The 21,913-nt window shown below is 40.5% G+C and overlaps 1 protein-coding gene across 3 annotated transcripts in view; it reads left to right on the forward strand.

Moving 5' to 3' along the window:
• Positions 1 to 21,913, forward strand: part of TTC28 (tetratricopeptide repeat domain 28) — a 626,414-nt gene that overhangs the window by 196,832 nt on the left and 407,669 nt on the right. Inside the window, exon 1 of one of the 3 annotated variants that reach the window (XM_042962138.1) lies at positions 7,879 to 8,775. The exons of the other annotated variants lie outside the window; for them this stretch is intronic. Coding sequence (XP_042818072.1) covers positions 8,749 to 8,775 — 27 coding nt within the window. The 5' untranslated portion in view covers positions 7,879 to 8,748. Of the gene's footprint in view, positions 1 to 7,878; positions 8,776 to 21,913 lie in introns of those variants that run through there. 3 annotated transcript variants of the gene reach the window in all.

Consider the following 21,913-nt stretch of genomic DNA (forward strand, 5'->3'; position numbering starts at 1 on the left):
CTTCCCTTTGCCTAGCCTGTGGTGTTTCACCCTATACTGGGCACCTTTGTATTCAGGCAAAACTTAAGGAGCCCCTGAGTGTTGATTTCTGGAACACCTTGTCCCTGTAACCTCCTTAGAGTTCATCTTCTCCATTTTGCTACCCTGAATGTTCCAGATATTTTGTTCTCAAATTATGATCTCCTCAACTCAGCAAGCCCATTGTGCTCTGCTTGTGATCCCCTTCCTGCTCTGTGGTCCAGAAAGTGCCTCTAGGCAGAAAGCCAGGGTGATCTGATCATAGGGCTCACATCATTTGTTTTGCTTCTCTCAATGTTCATAGTACTGTGCTGCCTGCTGTCTGAAACGGTATGGAAACAGTATTTTTCCTATATTGTATCCAATATTCTACTTATGTCAGGAGAGTAAACTTGGTCCCAGTTGCTCTCTTGTGAACAGAAGCAGAAGTCCTGTTAGAAAAACGATTATAGGGGCACCTGGGTGGCTCAGCTGGTTAAGCATCTGACTCTTGATTTCGACTCAGGTCATGATCTCATGGTTTGTGAGGTCGAGCCCCATGTTGGGCTCCGTGCTGACAGTGTGGAGCCTGCTTGGGATTCTCTCTCCCTCTCTCTCTCTCTGCCCCTCCCCCTCTCGTGTGCGTGTGTGTGTGCACTCTACCTCTCAGGATAAATAAAACATTAAAAAAATAATTATACCATTGAAACACATGAACATTAGTTCTGGCAGTTTGTTGGTCTTAAAATAACACCAGGGCAAAATCCATGGTGTGATGAAGAAAGAAAAAAAAAATCAGATTAGCACAGTAAAACAACTACAACAATATTAAACATATAGCATTATGTATGGAACGTATTGTATATGTTAAATATATGTAACTTAATCCTCCCAACAACCACGTTTATGTAAGGGCTATTATTACCTACATTTTATAGAATTGGAGATTAAGGTATGGAAAAAAGAAGTAATCAAAGTCATACAGCTAGTATATGGTGGATCTAAGGTTTGAATCAGGCAGTATTGGCCAATAAAAATTACTGTCTCAGATCTCCCACCTGTCTCCACTGGACAGTCTGGTATTTAAGACTATAGCATTGCTCCAAATTCAATTCTGTGTTCTCTCTCTCTCTCTCTCTCTCTCTCTCTCTCATCTTCTTGCTTCGAACTCCAACCCTGAGGGGATCTTTTAACTGAAAACTTTTTAATACCATCATTATGTGAATGACCCCCAAATCTATAGCTATAGATATGTTTCCTTGACTCCAGAGAACACCTCTTTCTACCTACCTACTCCACATTCCTGTGTATCTCTTATCAGTACTCTGACTTGGTCTCGAATTGAATTTAGTACCTACTTGTTCTTTCTGTGATCCCTACCTCAGTTAGTGGGCTGTGTCTTTTCTTAAAGGATGATGAAATATTTTGAGATCCTGTTCTATCAGGTATATAGGACCTGTTTTACTTATGAAATGTCTCTTAAGATCCTTTTTCTGTTTCTGCTGTCTTAATTCAAGGCCTCTTCCTCTGTTATTGAGCAATTGCGACAGAAACTTACTTGGTCTTCCTGTTTTTATTCTCCTGTTCTTTCTGTCACTCACAGTACTTCCTTTCAGAGTTAGCATAAAAATCAAGTGAATTTGCCAATACCTTGATTAAAACCCTCTGCTGCTCATCATTGTGTTCTAAGTCAGGAGTTAGGAACAAGGCTTTAGAATGTGAGTTAAATTTCCTTTTGACACTTTCTAGCCGTAATACTTTGGGAATTTACTTAACCCATTAATCTTAATTTCCTCTTCTGTAAAATGGGCAAGATAATAGTTCCTCCTCATGAAAGTGTTAGGAAGAATCAATGAAATAAAAAATATATGAAATACTTCAATACTTTGTACATACTCAATAAATAAAAGTTATTACTGTGAAGATAATATCATTGACAGCCTTCTCACCTTGACTCCACCACACCTTGCCTTGTGTTACAGGTTTCAGATCTAGTGGATGCTTTGCTAATGTGGCCCACACTTTCCACACTTCCATGTTTTGGCTCATGTTTGGCTCCATTTCTTCAGTCTGGAACAGTCCTCCCCGAGCCTCTTCTCTGCTTGTTGAAAGGATATTGTCCCACCTTACCTGCAAAACCTTTCTCATTTGCCACTGTCAGAATTAATTACCCTTTAGGGCTTCCCTAGTCTTAATGAGAGAATATACCATTATAGTTAGTTCATTCTTCTAGCTCTTAGCTTGTGCCAAGAGTTGGGGTCTAAAGAGTCAGAAAAATAGCAAGATGCGTAAGTGTTAGTTGCTATTGTTATTTTTATTAGTCGTCTGCTTGTCGTGTTCTTCAGACTGCTGTCTTCTCAAGGGCAAAAATCACGTGATGCATTTTTGTCTCCTCCCACACTGTAGTACAGTCCCTTGTTTATAATGAGTTCTTGAGTCGGTGTGTGTTGGAATTAAAGGATTGGACTTTTTTCTCTAACGCTGCCTGAGAGTGGAAGGAAGTGAGATGGCTAAGGTTAGAGGTGATCCTTTCTGGATCAGTTTCCCTCCTGAGGAACGGGAACAGAGACCCGCATCAGCTTGGCTGTGGTAGCAGAATTCTTACTGTAACAACTTATTTTAATTTTCTTTTTTTTTAGCAAAGCAAGGCCTTTACATTCTGAAAGCAAACAAATGTGTGAAATATCACTAATGAGGCAAAATTTTTTTTGATCTCAAATACACTTCTCCCTTTGTTCCTTTACTTTCCTACCACCTCTTTAGTTACTTGATACTTGAAAATAATTTGATCTTTAGGAAAATTAGTATATTTTCTAAATACTGTTTTACATTGAGTTGAATATTCTACTTATAAACACAATAAATGTAAATAAATATGAGGCTGGCTTTTTCAGGCATTTACCCTGTGATCAAAGATAGACATCTCATTCCTTAGGAAATCTCAAGAAAATTTACAACAATGAAAAAAGGTATGTTTTCTTCATTCATTTCCTCTTTCTTGCTTTTGTTCAGATTTGAATAGACAAGTAGTTATTGAGGAAAATACAATTTAAAAAGCTGTTTTACAATATCTGCTTTTAGAGAAATGATTTACGAAGTGCTATGTTAAAAAATAAGGCAGTTGTAAAAATGCCTTTTAGTAGCTGTGGATCTGAGAAACTGTGTTCTTGCTGTTTGATATTGGATCTTTGAAACAAGAAGCTAAATTACAACATTTTGAACTGTGTTAGCTTGGTGGTTTTCTATAAATAGTTACTGATGGAGAAAGTGTATTGGTATAATAGTAATTTTATAAATATTTCAGATATAATTACTGATTCAATTTGGATTAAGCAAAATAAAGACATAAAATAAATAAGGTGATTTAAGATTGTATTGGTATTTAAAGGCTTCTAGGTAATGGTCCTCTATCGTGTGGTACCTGTTAAATGAAACCTGAAATACTCCCCAGACAGCAGGGGAAGAAATGCCATACAAATAAGTGATCCAAAGGACATACACCTAAATGATTGAAAATGAGTTTAAAACCTTGTATCACTTGGGAGTTTTATTTATTTTTTTTTAATTTTTAAAAGTTTATTTACACTGGAGAGAGAGAGAATGCAAGTGGGGAGGGTAGAGAGAGAAGAGAGAGAATCCCAAGCAGGTTCTGTGCTGCCAGAGCAGAGCCTTGATAAGGACTCGAACTCACAAACTGCGAGATCATGACCTGAGCTGAAATCAAGAGTTGGATGCTTAGCTAACTGAGCCACCCAGGTGCCCTTCACTTTAGAGTTTTGGATTAAGTCTGACTTTTCATAGAAACATACATATATTTTCTCTTTTTTTTTTCTGATAACAGTCCACTGTTTTCAGAGCCCCCTTCCCCATTTTAAATAACTTTGTCTTTTTTTAACTCCAACATGGTCTGAGTATGGGAGATTACTCTTCAGCCCACAGACCATGCATGGTGTGCATATGGCTTCACAGACGACTTTCAGAACAGCCCCTGGGTTTAGGAACCATGTAGGTCCCTTAATTTACATATGGGAAAGTGAAGCCTTGAGTGGCTTAAGTCAGCAGTCACAAATTATGACATGCAGATGGAATTTAGACCTACAGGCATGTTTTGTTTGGCCTCTTAGGATGCTTTAAAATTTTTGAGCAAACGGTTAAAAATCAGGAAATTTTTAGCTTCTCATGAAAATTTGGAGTATCTGGCACTGTTAGACTGATATTCCTGCATGATATCAATTGATGAAAGTTATGTCTCAGCTTCGTCTTTTACATTATTTATGTATCCTCAAGGTTTACCATATTCACAATTCTCTTTTGTCTTATCCCTGACTATGTTTTACTTAGTCATGTCACCTGCCTTGCCCTTTTGAAAATTTTTGTTATATCAGTAAGTCAGAGGCAGAGTAGAAAATAGAAACTTTTTCCTTGACCCCCTAAGCAATTGTAGGTTCCCACTTTCATCACTGAGGCATTGATTTATAAGCCTTGGGTTCTAGCCCTTCCATTGCCATCGGCTTGCTGTGTGGCATTGAACAAGTTTCTTAACCCCTCTGAAATTTAGTTTTGATATCTGTCAAATGGTCAGAGTAATAATAAGCATTTGAATAGTTTACATAGTTTTAAAAAATCTAAAGGTTTATATAAAAAACAGCCTTATAATTAATATTTTGGTTTAATATTTTGTTCTATATTACATTGCTTAAAAATGCTGCTTTACCCAAAAAATACAAAAGCACTAATTCAAAGGGATACATGCACCCCTATGTTGACAGCAGCATTATGTGCAATCGCCAAATTATGGAAGCAAAGTGTCCATGGATAGATGAATGGATAAAGGAGATGTGGTATACATACCATAATGGAATATTATTCAGTCATAAAAAGAATGAAATCTTGCCATTTGCAATGATGTGGATGGAGCTAGAGAGTATAATGCTAACCAAAATGAGTTAGTCAGAGAAAGACAAATGCAATATGATTTCACTCATCTGTGGAATTTAAGAAACAAAACAAATGAACAAAGGGGAAATAAAAAGAGACTTAATTGTAGAGAACAAACTGATGGTTACCAGAGGGGAGGCGGATGGGGGAAAATAGGTGATGGTTAGGGAGTGCCCTTGTTGTGATGAGCACTGGGTGATGTATGGAAGTGTTGAATCACTGTATTGTGCACCTGAAGCTAATGGGACACTGTGTGCTAACTATACTGGAATTAAAAAAAGTAGAACTAGGTGACTGGGAAATTAATAGCAATGTCCTGTAGACAATTTAAATATATGTACTAAAAATGTAAAAATAAAAGAGTGCTGCTTCAATTAATGCCCTTTTCCTACTGTGAACACCTTCAGTGCATTCTATAGGATAAAGTCCAAATTTCTCTGCCTTACAACATCCCCTACCATTTGGTTGCAGAATACCTTACCAAAGTACCTTTTACTTTGTATAGAACGGAACTTTCACTCATTCACCGTTTAACACCTACCCCCACACCCACCTGTCCCCACTCGTTCTTTTTTCCATTAAATATTGAGCACTTCTGCTGTGCCAGGTGCAACTTGGGGCACAGAAGACTACAAAAACTGAACAAGACAAAGACTCTGCTTCTAACGTTCTCATACTTAAGCCTTATATTTTAGGCAGGTCAGTATTGTGTATCTTGAATACATCTTATATATGCTTGTCTCTTTTGTTCATACTCTTCTCCTTTTCTCTTTCTTTCATTCAACAAATATTTAATGATCGCTTATTGTGTCAGGTATTTTTCACTGGGTGTTGGTATTATAGCAGAGCATAGTCCCCGCTCCCTTGGAATTTATGTTCTTGTGAGATGAATAAGACATTAAGCAAACAAATAAAATATATGTCATAAGGGCTATGAAGTAAATTGTAGCAGAATAAGGAAGATAGAACGTAGTGGCGTGTGGGCCATGGTGCTATTATTTTGGAAGGAATGGTGAGAGACAGCCTTTCTAATATGGTAATTTGAACAAAGTCCTGAAGGAACCAAGGGAGAGAAACAAGAGGCTATCTGGAGGAAGAGTGATTCAGACAGAGGGTGCAACAAGTATATGTCCCAAGGGTGCGCCCTTGGGACAGTGAGGTGGTCAATAGAGCAGGAGAGCGGTAAGAGATGAGTTCTGAAAGGTAGAAGGGTCCAGATCCTGAAGATCAATTACTGACCACGGTAAGCACCTTGGCTTTGGCTCTAGAATGAGTTGTATCTCCTCTGAATGTTTACTTCACATTCCTTTGTGAAACCTTCCTTGATCATCCCTGTTGACAGTGATTTCTGCCTCTAACTCCTGGCACAACTGCTGACCATGTCCTTTGTTGTTTAACCGACTAAGGCAATGCCTGGTTGTCTTCTTATGTGTCCTCTGTTTTGTCCTAACTTCTTTGTAACTTCCTCTAGCATAGGGACTCGTCGTTACACCTTTCTGTCCTAAATTTTGCTTTGTATCTAGTGTATGTTTGTACCTAGTGTATGTTTGTTTGGTGAGGCTCTTGCTTCAGAGATCAGCAATAGGAGTTTGAAAGTGATGTCTAAGAAAGAAGGGAAAAGACTTGGTGGTTAAATATAAGGAATGATGTCAAGGTTTTGTTATCCTGGGATGATAACAGTGCTATGGACAGATGAAGGAAAGCTAGGAAGAGAAACTGATTTTGGGGTAGATAGATGAATTTGGTTTGCAATTTACTGACCTTTGCATGCTAGCAGGATAACCACATTAAGCTGTGTGGAATGATTTGGGTATGTCAGAACATATACAGAGTATTGGTGTTATTTGCTGGTATTATTTGACTGCTGACTACTGTATGTAGTTTCAAGAGCAGGGACAGCCTCCTACTCATATTTCTAGTGCCTGGAACAAGGGCTGGCAAATAATAGGTGCTTAGGTCATAGGCACTTAATATAGTTCTACTGAGATGAGAGGTAGCTGTGATGCACATTGTCAATAGCTCATGGGCCCTGGAATCACATTATTGTGGGTCTGAATACCAGCCCCACCACCTTCCGTGCGTTGTGGTCTTGGTTGAGCACGTGACCCCTCTGAATCTCAGTGTCCTCATTTGGAAAATGGAACGATAAGACCTTCCCTGCAGGGCTTCAGGTAATGAATGTAGGCATAGATCCTGGCACGGAGTGGTGGTTTAAGATACAATACCTATTCATTCAGCTGTAATTGTTAATATTATTATTATAAAAAAGGTAATGCTTTCACTATTGAATTTCAGACTCTTAGGCTTAGAAAAGATCTCAAAAGTAACCTGTTTCTGGTAACTGTTTTGTGTATTTTAGTAACATTTATAATCAGATATGGTTAGTGTCCAATCTGCATAGAATCACCTACATCAGCCAATCCTGCCAATGCATAAAGAACTCGGAGACTAATAAGTTAAACGTTGCTGGAACTTGGACTCATAGTACATCAGTTACTGTTATTATGTACATTAGTATTCTAGAAGCTTACACCAGCCATTATATTCCCATCTATCAAAATAGCCTCATGGTGGGATAGGACTTGATAGACATGTTGGATGACAAATAATAGTGGAATTACATAGTATCTTGCGTTTGGAGATGTATCTCCTTAAATAGGATGGAATCATTTTACAGAAGATGAATGAAATCAGTGCTAGATTTAGAGAAGCAGAGTTTTTTCTTGATTAAATTTTTTTATTTTTTAACATACCTGAAATCTTTTTTCTTCAGATCACACATTGAGATTTTGTAGCTTTTTGGACTAGAGTCCTTTTCTATTCCTTTTTTGTTTTCTCTTGATGTAACTCACAAATTGAAATACATCTTTTGAAATGGTTTCCTGATTTTGTAGGTCTCTTCTGGCTCTGATTCCTTGGGAGCTGCTGGGTGCCTCTCAAACTGTATGCTTACTTTTTGCTTTGGAGCAGATGTCGTGGCACTAAGACCCAGAAACCGTTTGCTCTGTGTGGCTGGAGCTGGGCAGGCTGTGCTCACACTGAAGGGAAGGAAGTCATTAGTGCAGACTGAGCTGTGGAGTTGGGTTCTTGCAGGATTTCCTTCCAGCCTTTCCCCACTAAGGTTCTTGGGAATTAAAAAAAAAAAATCTAAACACACAAACCAAGTTTTCCTATTTACAGTGTTCAGGGAAGGTAGGCATTTCGGGAAAGGCAGATCCTTTCCCCAAGTTAGCCAAGAAGGAAGAAAAAGCAGCGTAAAGAAGCTCTGATTACAGATCTTTGGAATTTTCTTTGCTAAATTTTACAAACGAGAAATACACCCAGAATTTTGGGAGTTGCTCCAGGCTGCGCGTGAGGGTTTGATTGCTTGTCTAATCTTTTTTTTTGAGAAGAGGAGAATTCGCCAAAAGGGGTTTGGATGGCAGGAGCCCGGCTCCGTTTCTGCAGCAGCTCTCGTCCTGAGTCTGTTCTCTGAGGGAGGGTCTCTGCAGCCGGCTTGGAGACCCCCTGCCGCAGGCTCCTTTTGCAGGCGCTTGGCTGGGGGGGGTGGAAAATGCCCCGCTCTGGCAGGAGTACGCTGGTTGCTGCTGGGACTTCCTAGCCCGGTGGGAAGTGTGTTCGTGGTGTGGGGATACTTTTCATTGAACTGAAGGCGAAAAGACTGGACTCTCCTGGGCTTTTTCCCTTCGCAGTGAATATGGGGAAGAATTAGGGGGTGGGAGGGAGGCAGCATGACTTGCAGTCGCGGCTGCCCTGCATCTGCCCCCAGCCCCCAGCCAGCATCTTGATGTTCCACGTATCGGCTGTACAAATATGATGAAATGGCAGCCCCGGAAGAAGGTAAGTGTCCTGGAGCGGGGACGGGGCCCTGATGCCCGACCCAGGGAAGGGTGACTGGGGGCGGTTGCCCTCGGGTCCCTCCATCCCTTCTGTAGTTTGCTGGGCTGGCCGGCCCAAGCATCTCAGTCCCTTTAGGGACTCGGCGCCAGTCCCCCAGGGACGAGTTACTAAGTCTAGCCTGCGTCCACTGCCCTCTTAAGTTTTTCCTTCTTGGTGTGCCTGGAGTCTCAGGGGTGACAGCTCAGAAACACCCGGTTGCTTTAGAAGCCCCGTGAAGCCAGCGACACGATTACCTTTGCGAGGACCCAGCCAAGAGCTGCCAGAGTCCAAGGACTCGGTGGCGCCCTGTCTCTGGGGGTGCCATTTGGGGCCGCACCCTCCCCCCACCCCATACATTCCAGCGTCCCTGCAGGTGGGTGTTGCAGCACCTACTTCCCCAAGGGGTTAATAGGTTGCGAGCCTCTGGCAGCTGCTTCCCAAGGGCCCCGCTGGGGGGCGAACATCCCCAGCACAACCGCCCAGCAGCTGGTTCCCGGGCAGCCCGGCCGCGGGGCCTCCTGCCCTGGCGCCTGGGGCCGGCCCGGGCCTTCTGCCTGCGGGGCTCCCGGGCTGCCGCGTGGGCCCGCGCGAGTGCGCGCGCCGGCCATTGTGCACGGGTGTGTGTCTGTGCGTGTCAGCGTGCACGGGCGTGTGTGCATCGATCGTGGGGAAGAGGGGGAGGGGGCACTTTGCTTTTTGCGAGATTATTTCCTAATATGGCTCCTTTGTTGAGAACTCAAGAAAAAAAAAATCCAGTGGTTCTATCAAAATAAATTGCTATTGGTCCCAGAAATAACGTTTCTAAATGTGGGACTGGTCCCTACCCCAGGACGCTCAGGGAGAAAGACAGCTTTCTTTAAGTTGTTGGCGGCTGTAGGTTTGGCTAGGGTTCCCTTTTGCTAACTTGTCTGACTGGCGCTGTTAGGTGAACCCAGTGGTTCACTGCATAGCAGGACCTCCCCCCCAAATACCTCGTTTGGCCATGGTTTTTATTGACATTCTTCTAAAGGAAAGCACAGCGAACTGAATGTGCTGTGCCCCTCCCCAGCCTTGACCTGTCTCGGTTAGCAGCTGGATGGTGTTTTACTTGAACTAGCCAAACTGACTCCTTCTTTGTGGCATGATGTGCGATACCGTGTTTTATACCAGAGTTGAGATAGAAATCATGTGGGAGATGATTCTCTGATATTGTGCGTTTGCTATATTGCTAGAGAATGTAACAAACCATGCTTTAGTATAGCCTGGTAAATTGAAAGGTTTTCTTTGATATGTAATTAATGCAATTTTGATCTCTGACACTAAGTCATTTCTACCTCCTCCTGAAGTCAGAATCTCTCATATATTAGTTCTCTCGTAGAGCCTCTTTCAGTGAGATTGGTTTCATTTACTTTAGTTAAAAGAGATCCACGTTATCACCTCCTTCTAATCCCCAATCAAATTCAGAGTCAGGTTGAGGAAAACCATAGAAGAAACCATATAATTAAGCAATTTAAACAGACACTGTGTATTCCGAAAGTGCTCCCCCATTTCTTCTATATTTGTAAATTGCATATTTATGAGTACTTTTAAGACGTCTGCAAACTATACATTCATAAATGTCTGTTTTTTCTATTTTACCCAATATGCAGTAACTCATGCAGTTATGTCTGTGGAAACCCCTCTGGGTACTGGTATTGCTTGAACCACGGAAGTATTATTCTTGGCAGTCAGGTGGATTTCTGGACTCTGGAAGATTCTGTTTCAAGTGTTAGGATTCACTCTGCAGTATTTACTCACTCTATGATGCTTAAATGGCTATAACAGAAGGTTGTGTTTATCCACTGTATTCATAATCCCAAACCATCATGTTATAAAGATCCAGATATAATTCTGCAGAGTTCATAGAAGATTAAAAAATAAGCTGAGCCATCAAATACTGTGTGATTTTTTGGTGGTGGCTTGAGAACAATTCTTGATGTTTCTACATTGGAAATGGAAGCTTCTTTGGACAATACTCAGTATTCAAAACCGGTAGGGCAACAGTAAGTCTTTATAAAAATTAGGTTTATTTTCTTATTCTTTCAAGAATACTCTCATGATCAGATCATTGCCATGGTTTCTGGCTGGGTCTGCTAACACATTTGTAGTAGAATAGTCACATGCCATGTGTTTTGCCAAACTGTTTCATAAAAATCCTTTACGCTACAGATGAAAAGTGATACTGCATTGATGTGATCTTAACAAAGCTGGGAAGATCATCTATAGAATGCTGGCTGCCCCAAATGGCATTTGTCTATAGCTGGGCTTTATGACTAGGATTGGTTGGTAACTTGCTGTCCTGGTGTCCTGTCAGCTACCAGTCCTGGCTTTTATCAATTCTGGGATAACTCTAAGAGAATGACCATAGCTTCTAGGCTGCTTTGTCTCTGAGAATACAGCTGGGATACCTGATGGAGGGGAGCTCCTTAGTCCTCTTTCTTTACTTGCTGAGTTAAACTGAATACTAAAATTCAAGATGTGTGCTCCAATATTCAATTAGGGTCTCCTAAACTTTTCACAAAGAAACCACCAAAATGTGATTAATCACGTTTCACCCTCACAACCAGTGAGGAACTTAGGACCCAGTCTTCCAGAGCATAGGGGACCTCCTACCAAGAGCCCTGTAATTCTCCCTAAAAAGTAAGATTCTGTGCAACTGTGATTGCATCATGGTAAGAATGACATTTAATATCATGCTGCCATTTTTTTCATGCCAGTAGGCATCTCTACTTGTTCTCATATCCATTCATTTAATTCTTTTTCAGTGAGGTGGCAGGTGTTCTATGTTGCATTTTACAGAGAAGGAAACAGGTTTAGAGAGATGCAATGACTTAGCCAGAGTCACATAGCATGGCAGGATTGGACCAGCCCTGTTTACTTCAAGATGTGTGTTCTTCACCACTGTACTTGGGAGTTTATCCAGGAAAGATAAAGGCTGATTGCTGAGGTGATCTCAGTATATAAGAAGGTTAGCCATAGCTCTCCTCCCTCATTTCTGGATACTGGCACCAAGATGCTCTTCTTCCCTCTCCTTCTTGAAGAGACACAGTGACTTTATCTACCTCTGAATTCTTGGAGCATTTAGAATCTATACTCTTCTAGGCTGTCTTTTATTGATACCAATCTTTTTTTTTAATTAAATTTTTAAAGTTTATGTATTTATTTTGAGAGAGACAGAGACAGCATGAGTGAGGAAGGAGCAGAAAGAGAGAGAGGGGAGAGAGAGAATCTGAAGCAGTTTCCGTGATGCCAGTACAGAATCCAACTTGGGGCTCGAACTCATGAAACCATGAGATAGCAATCTTTTTAAAAAAATCTCTTTTCGTATCCAGCCTCTCAATTACACTTCAAATTCCTTGAGTTTGGGAACCATATCTCATACCTCTTTTTTTGGTGTCAAGGATAATATAGTTGCTCAATAAATATTGATGTAAAAGTAAAAAAGAACTATTACTTTGTAAAACTTGCATCTTTAGACTTTCTTATTCTAAGAGGTAGTAGTAAGTTTACATGTAAGAAAAGATATAAAATATTTCAGTTGATTCATAGATACTAGACTGTAGTGGATTATTAAAGAGCACCAGAATATTTTGACACTTGATTCTGGTCTTTTGTAGAGAATGTTAGGAAGGGAGGGGACAGCCACACTTCCCACAGAATATCCATGGCATTCATTGTTAAAATGACATACTACCAGGAGCCATGGACCAGACTCCTGATTCAGTGTCATGATCCTTTTATTAATGTAACCTTATTGGCCTGGCAAAATATACTTTCCCCTGTGAGGCTATCGTACCACACATTATTTTTATCTTGTACTTGCAGAAATGATAGTAATTAAAATGCTCATTGCATAGAAACATGTTTGTTTACAATTCTGAAGTGATTCCTGCTCTTTAAAATCCAAGGATTAGTATCAGATAACACTGTGTAAATAAGACTGCAGTCAAAACCTGCAGGAAAGCTGCTGCTGATTGGATTTTTTCATTGCTTATCTAATGTTATTTTACTGTTCACACATAATAAAAGATCATTAATAGGAATATGTCACATAAGTGACATTAATTATGTCATTTGAGAATCATATGATGTATTTATCTTGTTATACTTGTCACATTAATACAATGTGAATCTGGCTTCTTAAATGACTTCTCTCATAGCACTTCATTTAAAAAGCTTGTTTGGAAGCTCACTTGTAAGGATTCCATCCTGTAAATCTGTGTCTTGGAATAGCTTATTCCTTTTACAGAAGGGTGTATTTCAAATCCCTGTACTTTCTCTATGATAAAGTATTTTGTTTCTGGATTTGAAAGTGAAAAGTCTCATTAAAAAAAAATTCTTTTTAATGTTTATTTATATTAGAGACAGAAAGAGAGAGAATGAGGCAATGCATGAACGAGGGAGGGGCAGAGAGAGAGGGAGACACAGAATCCGAAGCAGGCTCCAGGCTCCGAGCTGTTAGCACGGAGCCCGATGCCGGGCTCGAACTCAGGAGCTGTGAGATCCTGGCCTGAGCCAAAGGCAGACGCTTAATCGACTGAGCCACCCAGGTGCCCCCCCCCCCCCCCTTTAATGTAACAGTATGAAATTAGACTTAAAAATAATCAAACATTGTGGACAAAAGTACGTGTAAAGAGAAGTCTCACAAATCTCATGATAAAGGTCTTTCTGCAAATCCATTGTATACACCATTCCCAGGTCAGTGCAACCTAGAGACCGAGGTTTTTGTTCTGGCACTTCCCATGACTTGTGTCCTTGGGCATGTCATTTAATCTTTCACATGTGACCCCCCACTGTTATAGGTTAGCACCTCATTATCACTTGCTGGATGTCTTGCAAATGGCATCCTAATGATTTTTCTTTTCCTGGTCTCTTTTTTTTGCCTCTGGTTTTTCCTTCTTACTCCTCTTAGAGTTATTGTTAGCCTCCTCCCCTCCTCCTGCCCCCACACATGTGCACATTATTCACCTCCTTAAAACCCTGCTGTGTCTCTCCATTGTTTAGTAGAGGTCTTCCAAGTGGGTAAACACACCTTGGGTTAGGGGATGTGGAAGAAAATAACTGGGTTATGAGGAAAATACGAAAACTTCTGTTTTTATGGGTTTTTTTAATTTAAAAGAATAAGAAACAAATCAAGTTTTGCTGATCTTCCAGTATGGCTTGCCACTTGTGTGCTCACTGGTTCAGAGGCCACCAGGGATCCTTAGTGGTGCCCCCTCACTGTTCCTGTCAGTCGTTTGTTGACCTTCAGTGTGCTGTGGTCGACTAGTTTCCATCATGAAAGATTGTGCCTTAAGTGACTAATTTTATTAGAAGAAGAAGAAGAAGAAGAAGAAGAAGAAGAAAGGAAATTGTAGTGTGGACTGTATAGAGATGAAGAGGATGGGCTCTGCAGCTAGACGGCGTGGCTTTGAATTGACTGCCTCGCTCAGCCGCTTTGTAGCTGTGTAGCCATTCCTTAACCTCTCTAGACCTCAGATGTCTCATCTACTGAAGGCGAATGGCACTTAGCTCCTAGTATGACTATGAGGATATGATGTAAAATGCGTACGAGGAGCGCCTCGCACCTAAAATGTGCTTACTGCATTTTTGCCTGTTGGTGTGACTGTATCCTACAATGCAGCTGGCCGTGGCTCATCAGGGCATGGCTGCCGTGCATTTGCGTTTACTCCTTCTTTGCCTCCAATCTCTTCTCCTGGTAGTACTCTCCTTAATTTACCTTCCTTTCGTCACTGGTCATGACTCTGAGAGCTAACTCAGTCTTCTTCTCCTTCGTGAATTCTTCTGTCATTGCTGGGCATAGCTGGCAACACTCTCCTTTGACTGTACTTGTATGGGCTACAGTCATAGCCCTGCACTGTAGCTGTCAGTGTGTCCGTCTCTACCAGTGGAATGTTACAGGGTCATAACTGAATGAGTGAATGTTTGAAAAAATGTAATGCATCTATCGAACGAGGTGGTCAGTGATCTTCAACCAGTTGGTTGACTTTGCCAGTTATTGAAGATGCCTAACGTGCAAGTTTATATCTGCCCATTTCTCACCCTCTTAGAACACCATATTGACTCCGAGGGAGGGTGATTCATTGAAGGGGTGATCTTAACTATGCACCCATTAAAAATGAAGTCACAGGGGTGCCTGGGTGGCTCAGTTGGTTAAGTAAGCGTCTGACTCTTGATTTCGGCTCAGGTCCTGATCTCATGTTTTGTGAGATGGAGCCCTGCAGCGGCCTCTGCACTGACAGCATGGAGCCTCCTTGGGATTGTCTCTCTCCCTCTTTCTTTCTGCCCCTCCCCCACTCATTCTCTCTCTCAAAATAAACAAACATTAAAAGAAAAAGAAAAAGAAAGTCACAGTTATGAGGTAGTGGCTGCACAATATTGTGAATGTACTGTGTGCAACTGCATTGTACCCTTTAAAATGGCTAATTTTGTGGGGCGCCTGGGTGGCTCAGTTGGTTGAGCATCTGACTCTTTTTTTTTAATGTTCATTTATTTCGAGAGAGAGAGAGAGAGGGAGAATGAGTGAGCATGAGTAGGGGAGGGGCAGAGACAGAGGGAGACACAGAATCTGAAGCAGGCTCCAGGCTCTGAGCTGTCAGCACAGAGCCCAACACGGGGCTCGAACTCACGAACCTGAGATCATGACCTGAGCCGAAGTCAGGTGCTTAACCGACTGAGCCACCCAGGCCCCCCCCCCACCACCTTTTTTTTTTAGTGTTTATTTGACAGTCTAACTCTTGATTTCAGCTCAGGTCATGATTCCAGGGTTGTGGGATAGAGCCCTGCATCAGGCTCAACACTGAGCATGGAACCTGTTTGAGATTCTCTCTCTCTCTCTCTCTCTCTCTCTCTCTCTCTCTCCCTCTGCCACTCTCCCCTGCTCATGCTCATGCTCTGTCTCTGTCTCTGTCTTTGTCTCTCTCTAAAATTAAAAAAAAAAAAACCTCTTTAAAATGGTTAATTTTGTATTATATACATTTCGCCCCAATTGAAAAAAGGGGGAGAGAAAGTTAACAGTTATTTGTGACACATCACCTGACATCAGTTCCATAACACCGTGGTTGTAAACCCCCAGAGTAAATCTTTGTTCCCTTTAGCCTTAAATATTTTTGATTCTGTAAGATTGGTAAGGAATGGTCATCTATAGAAAGCTACTTCCGGGAACATTCGCGAAGCTGGGAACGGTGGATAGACTTGATAAGGAGTGAAGGAAGTCAGTGAGGAGAAAATCTGATTTGGCACCTTTAGTGTTCAGGAGCTAGCCAGTAAACATTGCCAGTGTGAGAGGCTACAGAGTTTAATTGGCCCAACCTCAAAAAGGCGCCAGCAGCCACCTTCACTTTGCTAGTCAGTTACAGTGATGACACACTGCGCAAAACACAGCGGGAGCAAGAGAAAACCTGAAGTCCTGGCTGGCCCCGCCAGCTTTAGCTTCCACGGTGAATTCATTGAATCATTAATAACAATGTATGTCTCTGCTTTAGGAGTTTGCTTTTATTGATGTGTTAAAACCATGTAGTTTTATGGAAAGCTATAAAAATTACATCATTTAACAGACATTTTCAGGATTTATATGAATCTTTTGTCCTGAACTTTTTTGTTGTCTCTCCGCCCCCCGCAGTCCCCCAACCCGCCTTTTAGGTTTTTGTAGCTAAGAGGAGTATTCTCATATGATTGAGCCCTTTGTTATTTATTGTGTTAGGGTATTCTGTCTTTGTGATTTTGAGTATTCTATGCTTTTAGCATATATTTTAAGAAAAAAACAAAATTGTGTCATTTGGCTTATACCTTCTGTGTAATAAATTTAGCATTTTTAGAAAAGATACATGAAATAAGCTTGATGACAGTTATCAAAGCTGCACATAAGCTTTTGCTGGTAGATGTCCCTCAGTTTGGATTCTTAAAGGACTGAAATTTCTCAGGGTTCTGTCTGATTATGTAAGCAACTGTCCATTCTTGAATGCACCCATATTGCTAGCATTATTTAATTTGTGGGAGATAATATTTTGTATTTATATCATGTCAGGGGATTCATACTTGTAGAGGCACACATATGGAGGCAATTCTGAGTTAGAGAGCAGTTGACATTTGGAATAGGGTCAACGTGGAGATGGGAGCCAGGAGGTCATTGTGGGAACTCCTTGTGTTTGGACACATACTCTCCCAAAATGCAGTACGTGTAGACTTGAACCTAGAAAGATGCTAGCTGGGCACAGGGAAGGAAGAAACTCATAAGGAAACTTTTTTGCACATCCTAGGATAACTTTGTTATATCCTATATTGGCATAACAACACTGGCAAGATTAGAAATAGCTTTTTTCCCCCCATTGATAAATTATTCCTTATTCTAGTTTGTCCAATATAGGTGTTCCTTGTTTTGAGGAAAATCAAAATACAATATTTTGAATCTGAAAGCAGACTGAATCCCAACTTACTTTATATAACTAAAAACCTTGAGTGTCCATGGGGCGCCTGGGTGGCTCAGTTGGTTGTGCGTCTGACTCTTGATTTCAACTCAGGTCATGATCTCACGGTTTATGGGATTGAGCCCCACGTTGGGCTCTGCACTGACAGTATGGAGCCTGCTTGGGATTCTCTCTGCCCAACCCCCCCCCCCCCCCCCGACCCTCCTCTCCTCATGCTCTCTCTCTCTCTGTCTCTCAAAATAAATAAACATTAAAACACACACACACACACACACACACACACAAACACACACCCTTAAGTGTTCATTATATTTATTTGGATCATACTTAACTGCTCTGACAATTAGTTGTGAAGCATATTTTATTTTTTAAATATTTATAAATGAACATAACAGGTATGCATGCACACATTTCAGTATTATGTTCAACTGTGGTGTCTATGAAAAACTATAGTGCTTAAGCCCAGACCTATTGGATATTTTTGGAGCTGTGTGTGTTTGTGGAGTTGAGATTTTCAGGCATAAATAAGATTGTTGTTTTTGAGGAGTAGAAAGAAAATGTCATAGGGGGTGACTGTGGACTCATTTTCATTTTGGTTGGATTTTGGGTCTTTATTACTTAATAATTAGCTTTTTCTGATAGAGGGTAGGCTTGAGATAGAAAAGATAAAATGCAAACCACTTTGTTTTATTATTAATAATTTTGGAAAAGATTTTAGGTTGAACTGTGAAATTGTTGATGTTTGACCATCTTTTACCTACAAAAATAGAAATTTATTATGGTTTAATTAATATTTGGGGGGTTAGGGATGGTGGTGATAAATATTGAAATTAAGACTAAAATGTGTTTGGGGGATTAATTATGAATTAATTTCAAAGTCACTATGGTTTCTTTGGAAAATCACTACACTAATATTTAATTTATCCATGGTGTTCTTGTGAATTTCTTGTTAATTCAAACTTAATTCATCAACTGCCAACCCTTGTTAAATTTCAAACATTTTTTTTGATGTGAAATTTTCTAAAATGTATTACACATTTCCTGCCTTCTTAAAGAGAAGGTACTAAATGTGAATCAAACTTCTGATTGATGGGGCACCTGGGTGGTTCATTCAGTCAAGCATCTGACTCTTGATTTCAGCTTGGGTCATGATCTCATGGTTTGTGGGTTCGGGCCCCACATCGGGCTCTGTGCTGACAGTGTGGAGCCTGCTTGGGATCCTCTCTCTCCTGCTCTCTCTCTGTTCCTCCCCCACTTGGGCTTTCTCTCTCTCTCTCTCTCTCTCTCTCTCTCTCTCTCTCTCAAAATAAATAAATAAACTTAAAAAAATTATAAACTTCTGATTGCTTAGGATATTATCACAAACATGAGTTATCCTACTTTGCTATAGTATAGCAATACTATAGGAGTTTTTAAGGAATGTAGAGTTATTTGTTCCTATACCGAATGACCCTAGATTGTTCCTTGATTCTTTAAAAATACTTTTATGTCTTCTTTGTAGAGTTTTTTTCTTTCTCTCCATGTTGCCCACAGTAATGCTGCTGTCATGTGCCTACCTCCTGCGGTTTGTTGTGTGTATCTGTTTCCTGTCTGTGGTGGGTAGGAAACCCAGCTAACTGAGTCTTAGCTTGTGATTAAGACGAAAGTAAGTACTCAGAACGAGGGTTTCTCTTACAAGTATGTGAACTTTAGAGTGTGAACTGTGGCTTTCTATTTTGACAGCATAGAGGTTTTTTGTTTTTTGCTTTTTTAATACTTTCTGGTTTTAGGCTAGGTTTTAGGTTGTTGAGGTGGTTAAATAAGTGACCTTTTGATAAGTGAGATATTTATTATGCTGTTGATTACCAAGAGTTAGATATATATGAGGAGGCATTATCACAGGGTTTAAAAATGAAAACATTTGAATTGATTTGATAAATACCACTGTCGTTTTTCTTTTCTTTGTCTTTGCTTTGGTGTGTCTGGCTTGGCATTTTTAAAAATAACTTGTTCATATATATACACAGAAGGAACCAACAGCAGTAGTTTATGTGAAGGGGAGAATTGCATATCCTAGGGAATGTATGTGATTGCCTTTGAGAAGAAATGACCAAAGGATGTGGGATTTATTTAAATAGTAATTAGTTACACATTAATTAACTAAAACATTATTTTTTTATTGACACAAGTATTACTTATTTTAAACAACATTTTTGGTTTTAGCCTAGGCTCTTGCTAGACAGTATTTATGATACTGAGACTAAAACATTTTTCGGAATGAAAGGACCTTAAGGAGCGCTTCGTGTTCCAGATGAGGAAGCAGAGTCCCAACAGTAGGGTAAACTGGCACCTTTGTTTTCTTTTTTTTAATTTTTTTTAATGTTTATTCATTTTTGAGAGACAGAGTGTAAACAGGGGAGGGGCAGAGAGAGAAGAATCCGAAGCAGGCTCCAGGCCCTGAGCTGTCAGCCCAGAGCCACCAGCACAGAGCCAGATGCAGGGCTCGAAGCCACAAACCACAAGATCATGACCTGAGCTGAAGTCAGATGCCTAACCGGCTGAGTGCCCCAGGTGCCCCAACTGGCACCTTTAGAATCACATAGCTTTTCAGGCCCCAGCTCTGAGTATTCCAAGTGGAGGCCATATCCACTGGGCTGTACTCCTTGTACTTCCCTAGGAATTTGGGCTTCCCTAGGGTTGGGCTTGTTTATAAAAAAAGACACGAGAAATTTGCTTTGCTTTCAGCTACATCTTCTGTGACTTATTTTCCTAAAATTCCTTTGTGCTCACCCTTTAAAAATCCATAGTAAAATGAATATATGAAAACAAATAGTAGCATTTGTTTGCTCTTAGTTTTGCCGTTACTTAGCAAGACATTCAGATACGGAATCTGTATAACCTCTTATCATAGCTGGTAGGGAGGCATTCATGAACCATCAGGACCTTAGTCACTGAGAGGCCTCACTTGAGGTGGAGGATGGGGTTACTTTGATGGGGACCACGAGTAGCCGAGAAGCAGCAATCAGGGGTGTGGGAGTGCAGAAACACTGACTCCATCTCTGGCCCTGCAGCTTGTCCCTGCCTATGCAACGACCTGCCTCTGTGGTACGCGTTCCAGGCCCCTGGAGGGTAACGGGTGCCTTGACCAGAATGCAGGAAGTCTTGTTCAGATCCTACCTTAAAGGATCCACTTTAGATAACTAGTAGTGAGCCTCTGGTGCACAGATGGTGCCCCTTTGGAGAACTACCCCAGGACCTCACCACTGTCTCCCTACCTTTATAAAAGCTGTGGCTTGAGGTCCAAACAGGGCAGAGAATAGAGGTGGAGGATGGGGCAGGGAATGGTTGCCTACAACCTGGATCATCCATCTGCCAGATACCCCTGTCAGGAAGTTACCCTGAATAAAACTCTTTGTAAACATATGGGGTGTAAACATATTGCTCTGTTTTTTGGTCTTAAAGTGCCTTCTCGGTCTGGGGAATACTTTATCAGTATCCTCCACCTTCTAAGAAGGGGTCTGTGATATGGGGAGAGAGGAAAAACAGTTGAGAGTGGAAATAGAGGATGTGGGTGACAAACTTCACATACTTCATATGGGAGGATGAGTTCTGGGTCATAGTAGTTGATGCAAAAGAACCAAGAGTCAGGGAAGAAAAAATCATGACTATTAGCAATAAAGATGAAATAACTTATCTGAAAAGTAAATGGTTTATGTAGGTTTACACAAATGTGAAATAGACCTCACTGGTAAGTAAATCATACCAGGATGTCCTTGTCTCTGTTCTGATTATTTCTCATGATAGCTATGGTTCTTGAGAAATTTTAATGAACCATATAAATGCTATCCCATTTATAGTGGTCACGAAACAAACAATTTAGAAGAACTGGGTTATTATGAAAACCAGTATTTTCAGTAAATAATTGTAACTGTGGGTAAATCGTCTGTGTTAATTTGAACAGAACTCTCTTTTATTTTTTAAAGTGAATATATACTGTATCTTTGCATTGCACCATACTGGATTAAGAGTGAATGAGAATGTCAAATTTCTAAAGCCAATTTTTAACTTATAAATTTATATAATTTAAATTTAAATTATAAATCTATAGGCTATTCTGCTGACACTTAGAAGCTGATTAAAAGAGGATAAAAATGTGGAGAAAGTGTATAGGTTTATCTCTTAAAAATTTAAACAGAAAAATTCTAACTTTAAGAGATACCAGTTAAAGGAAAGATCTTCAACTATAGGTCACTGACTGTGTTACTACATATGCAAGTATAATTAACACTTATATTGACCAAATAAACCAGGGAAGTTAATAGGCACAGAGGTTATAATCTCATCATGGGTGAGTTTTAAACACTAATATAAAATTGTACAGTGTTTGGATAAATAGAACCAGATATTTGTTGAGAGTTTAAAATGTGTATAATTTCTTAATGGATTCTGTAGCCATTTTAGAGACTGTTTCCATGAAACATGCTCTTATAAGTTTTTATTTTGAGTTTATTTATTTTTGAGAGAGAGAGAGAGAAAGTGCCCATGTGCACAAATGGGGGAAGGGCAGGCAGAGAGAGGGAGAGAGACAGAATCTCAAGCAGGCTCCACACTGACAGTTCGAGACCTGCGATGTGGGGCTCAAACTCAGGAACTATGAGAACATGACCTGAGCTGAA

Source organism: Panthera tigris, chromosome D3, assembly GCF_018350195.1.
Source record: "Panthera tigris isolate Pti1 chromosome D3, P.tigris_Pti1_mat1.1, whole genome shotgun sequence".
Classification (NCBI taxonomy): Eukaryota; Metazoa; Chordata; class Mammalia; order Carnivora; family Felidae; genus Panthera; species Panthera tigris.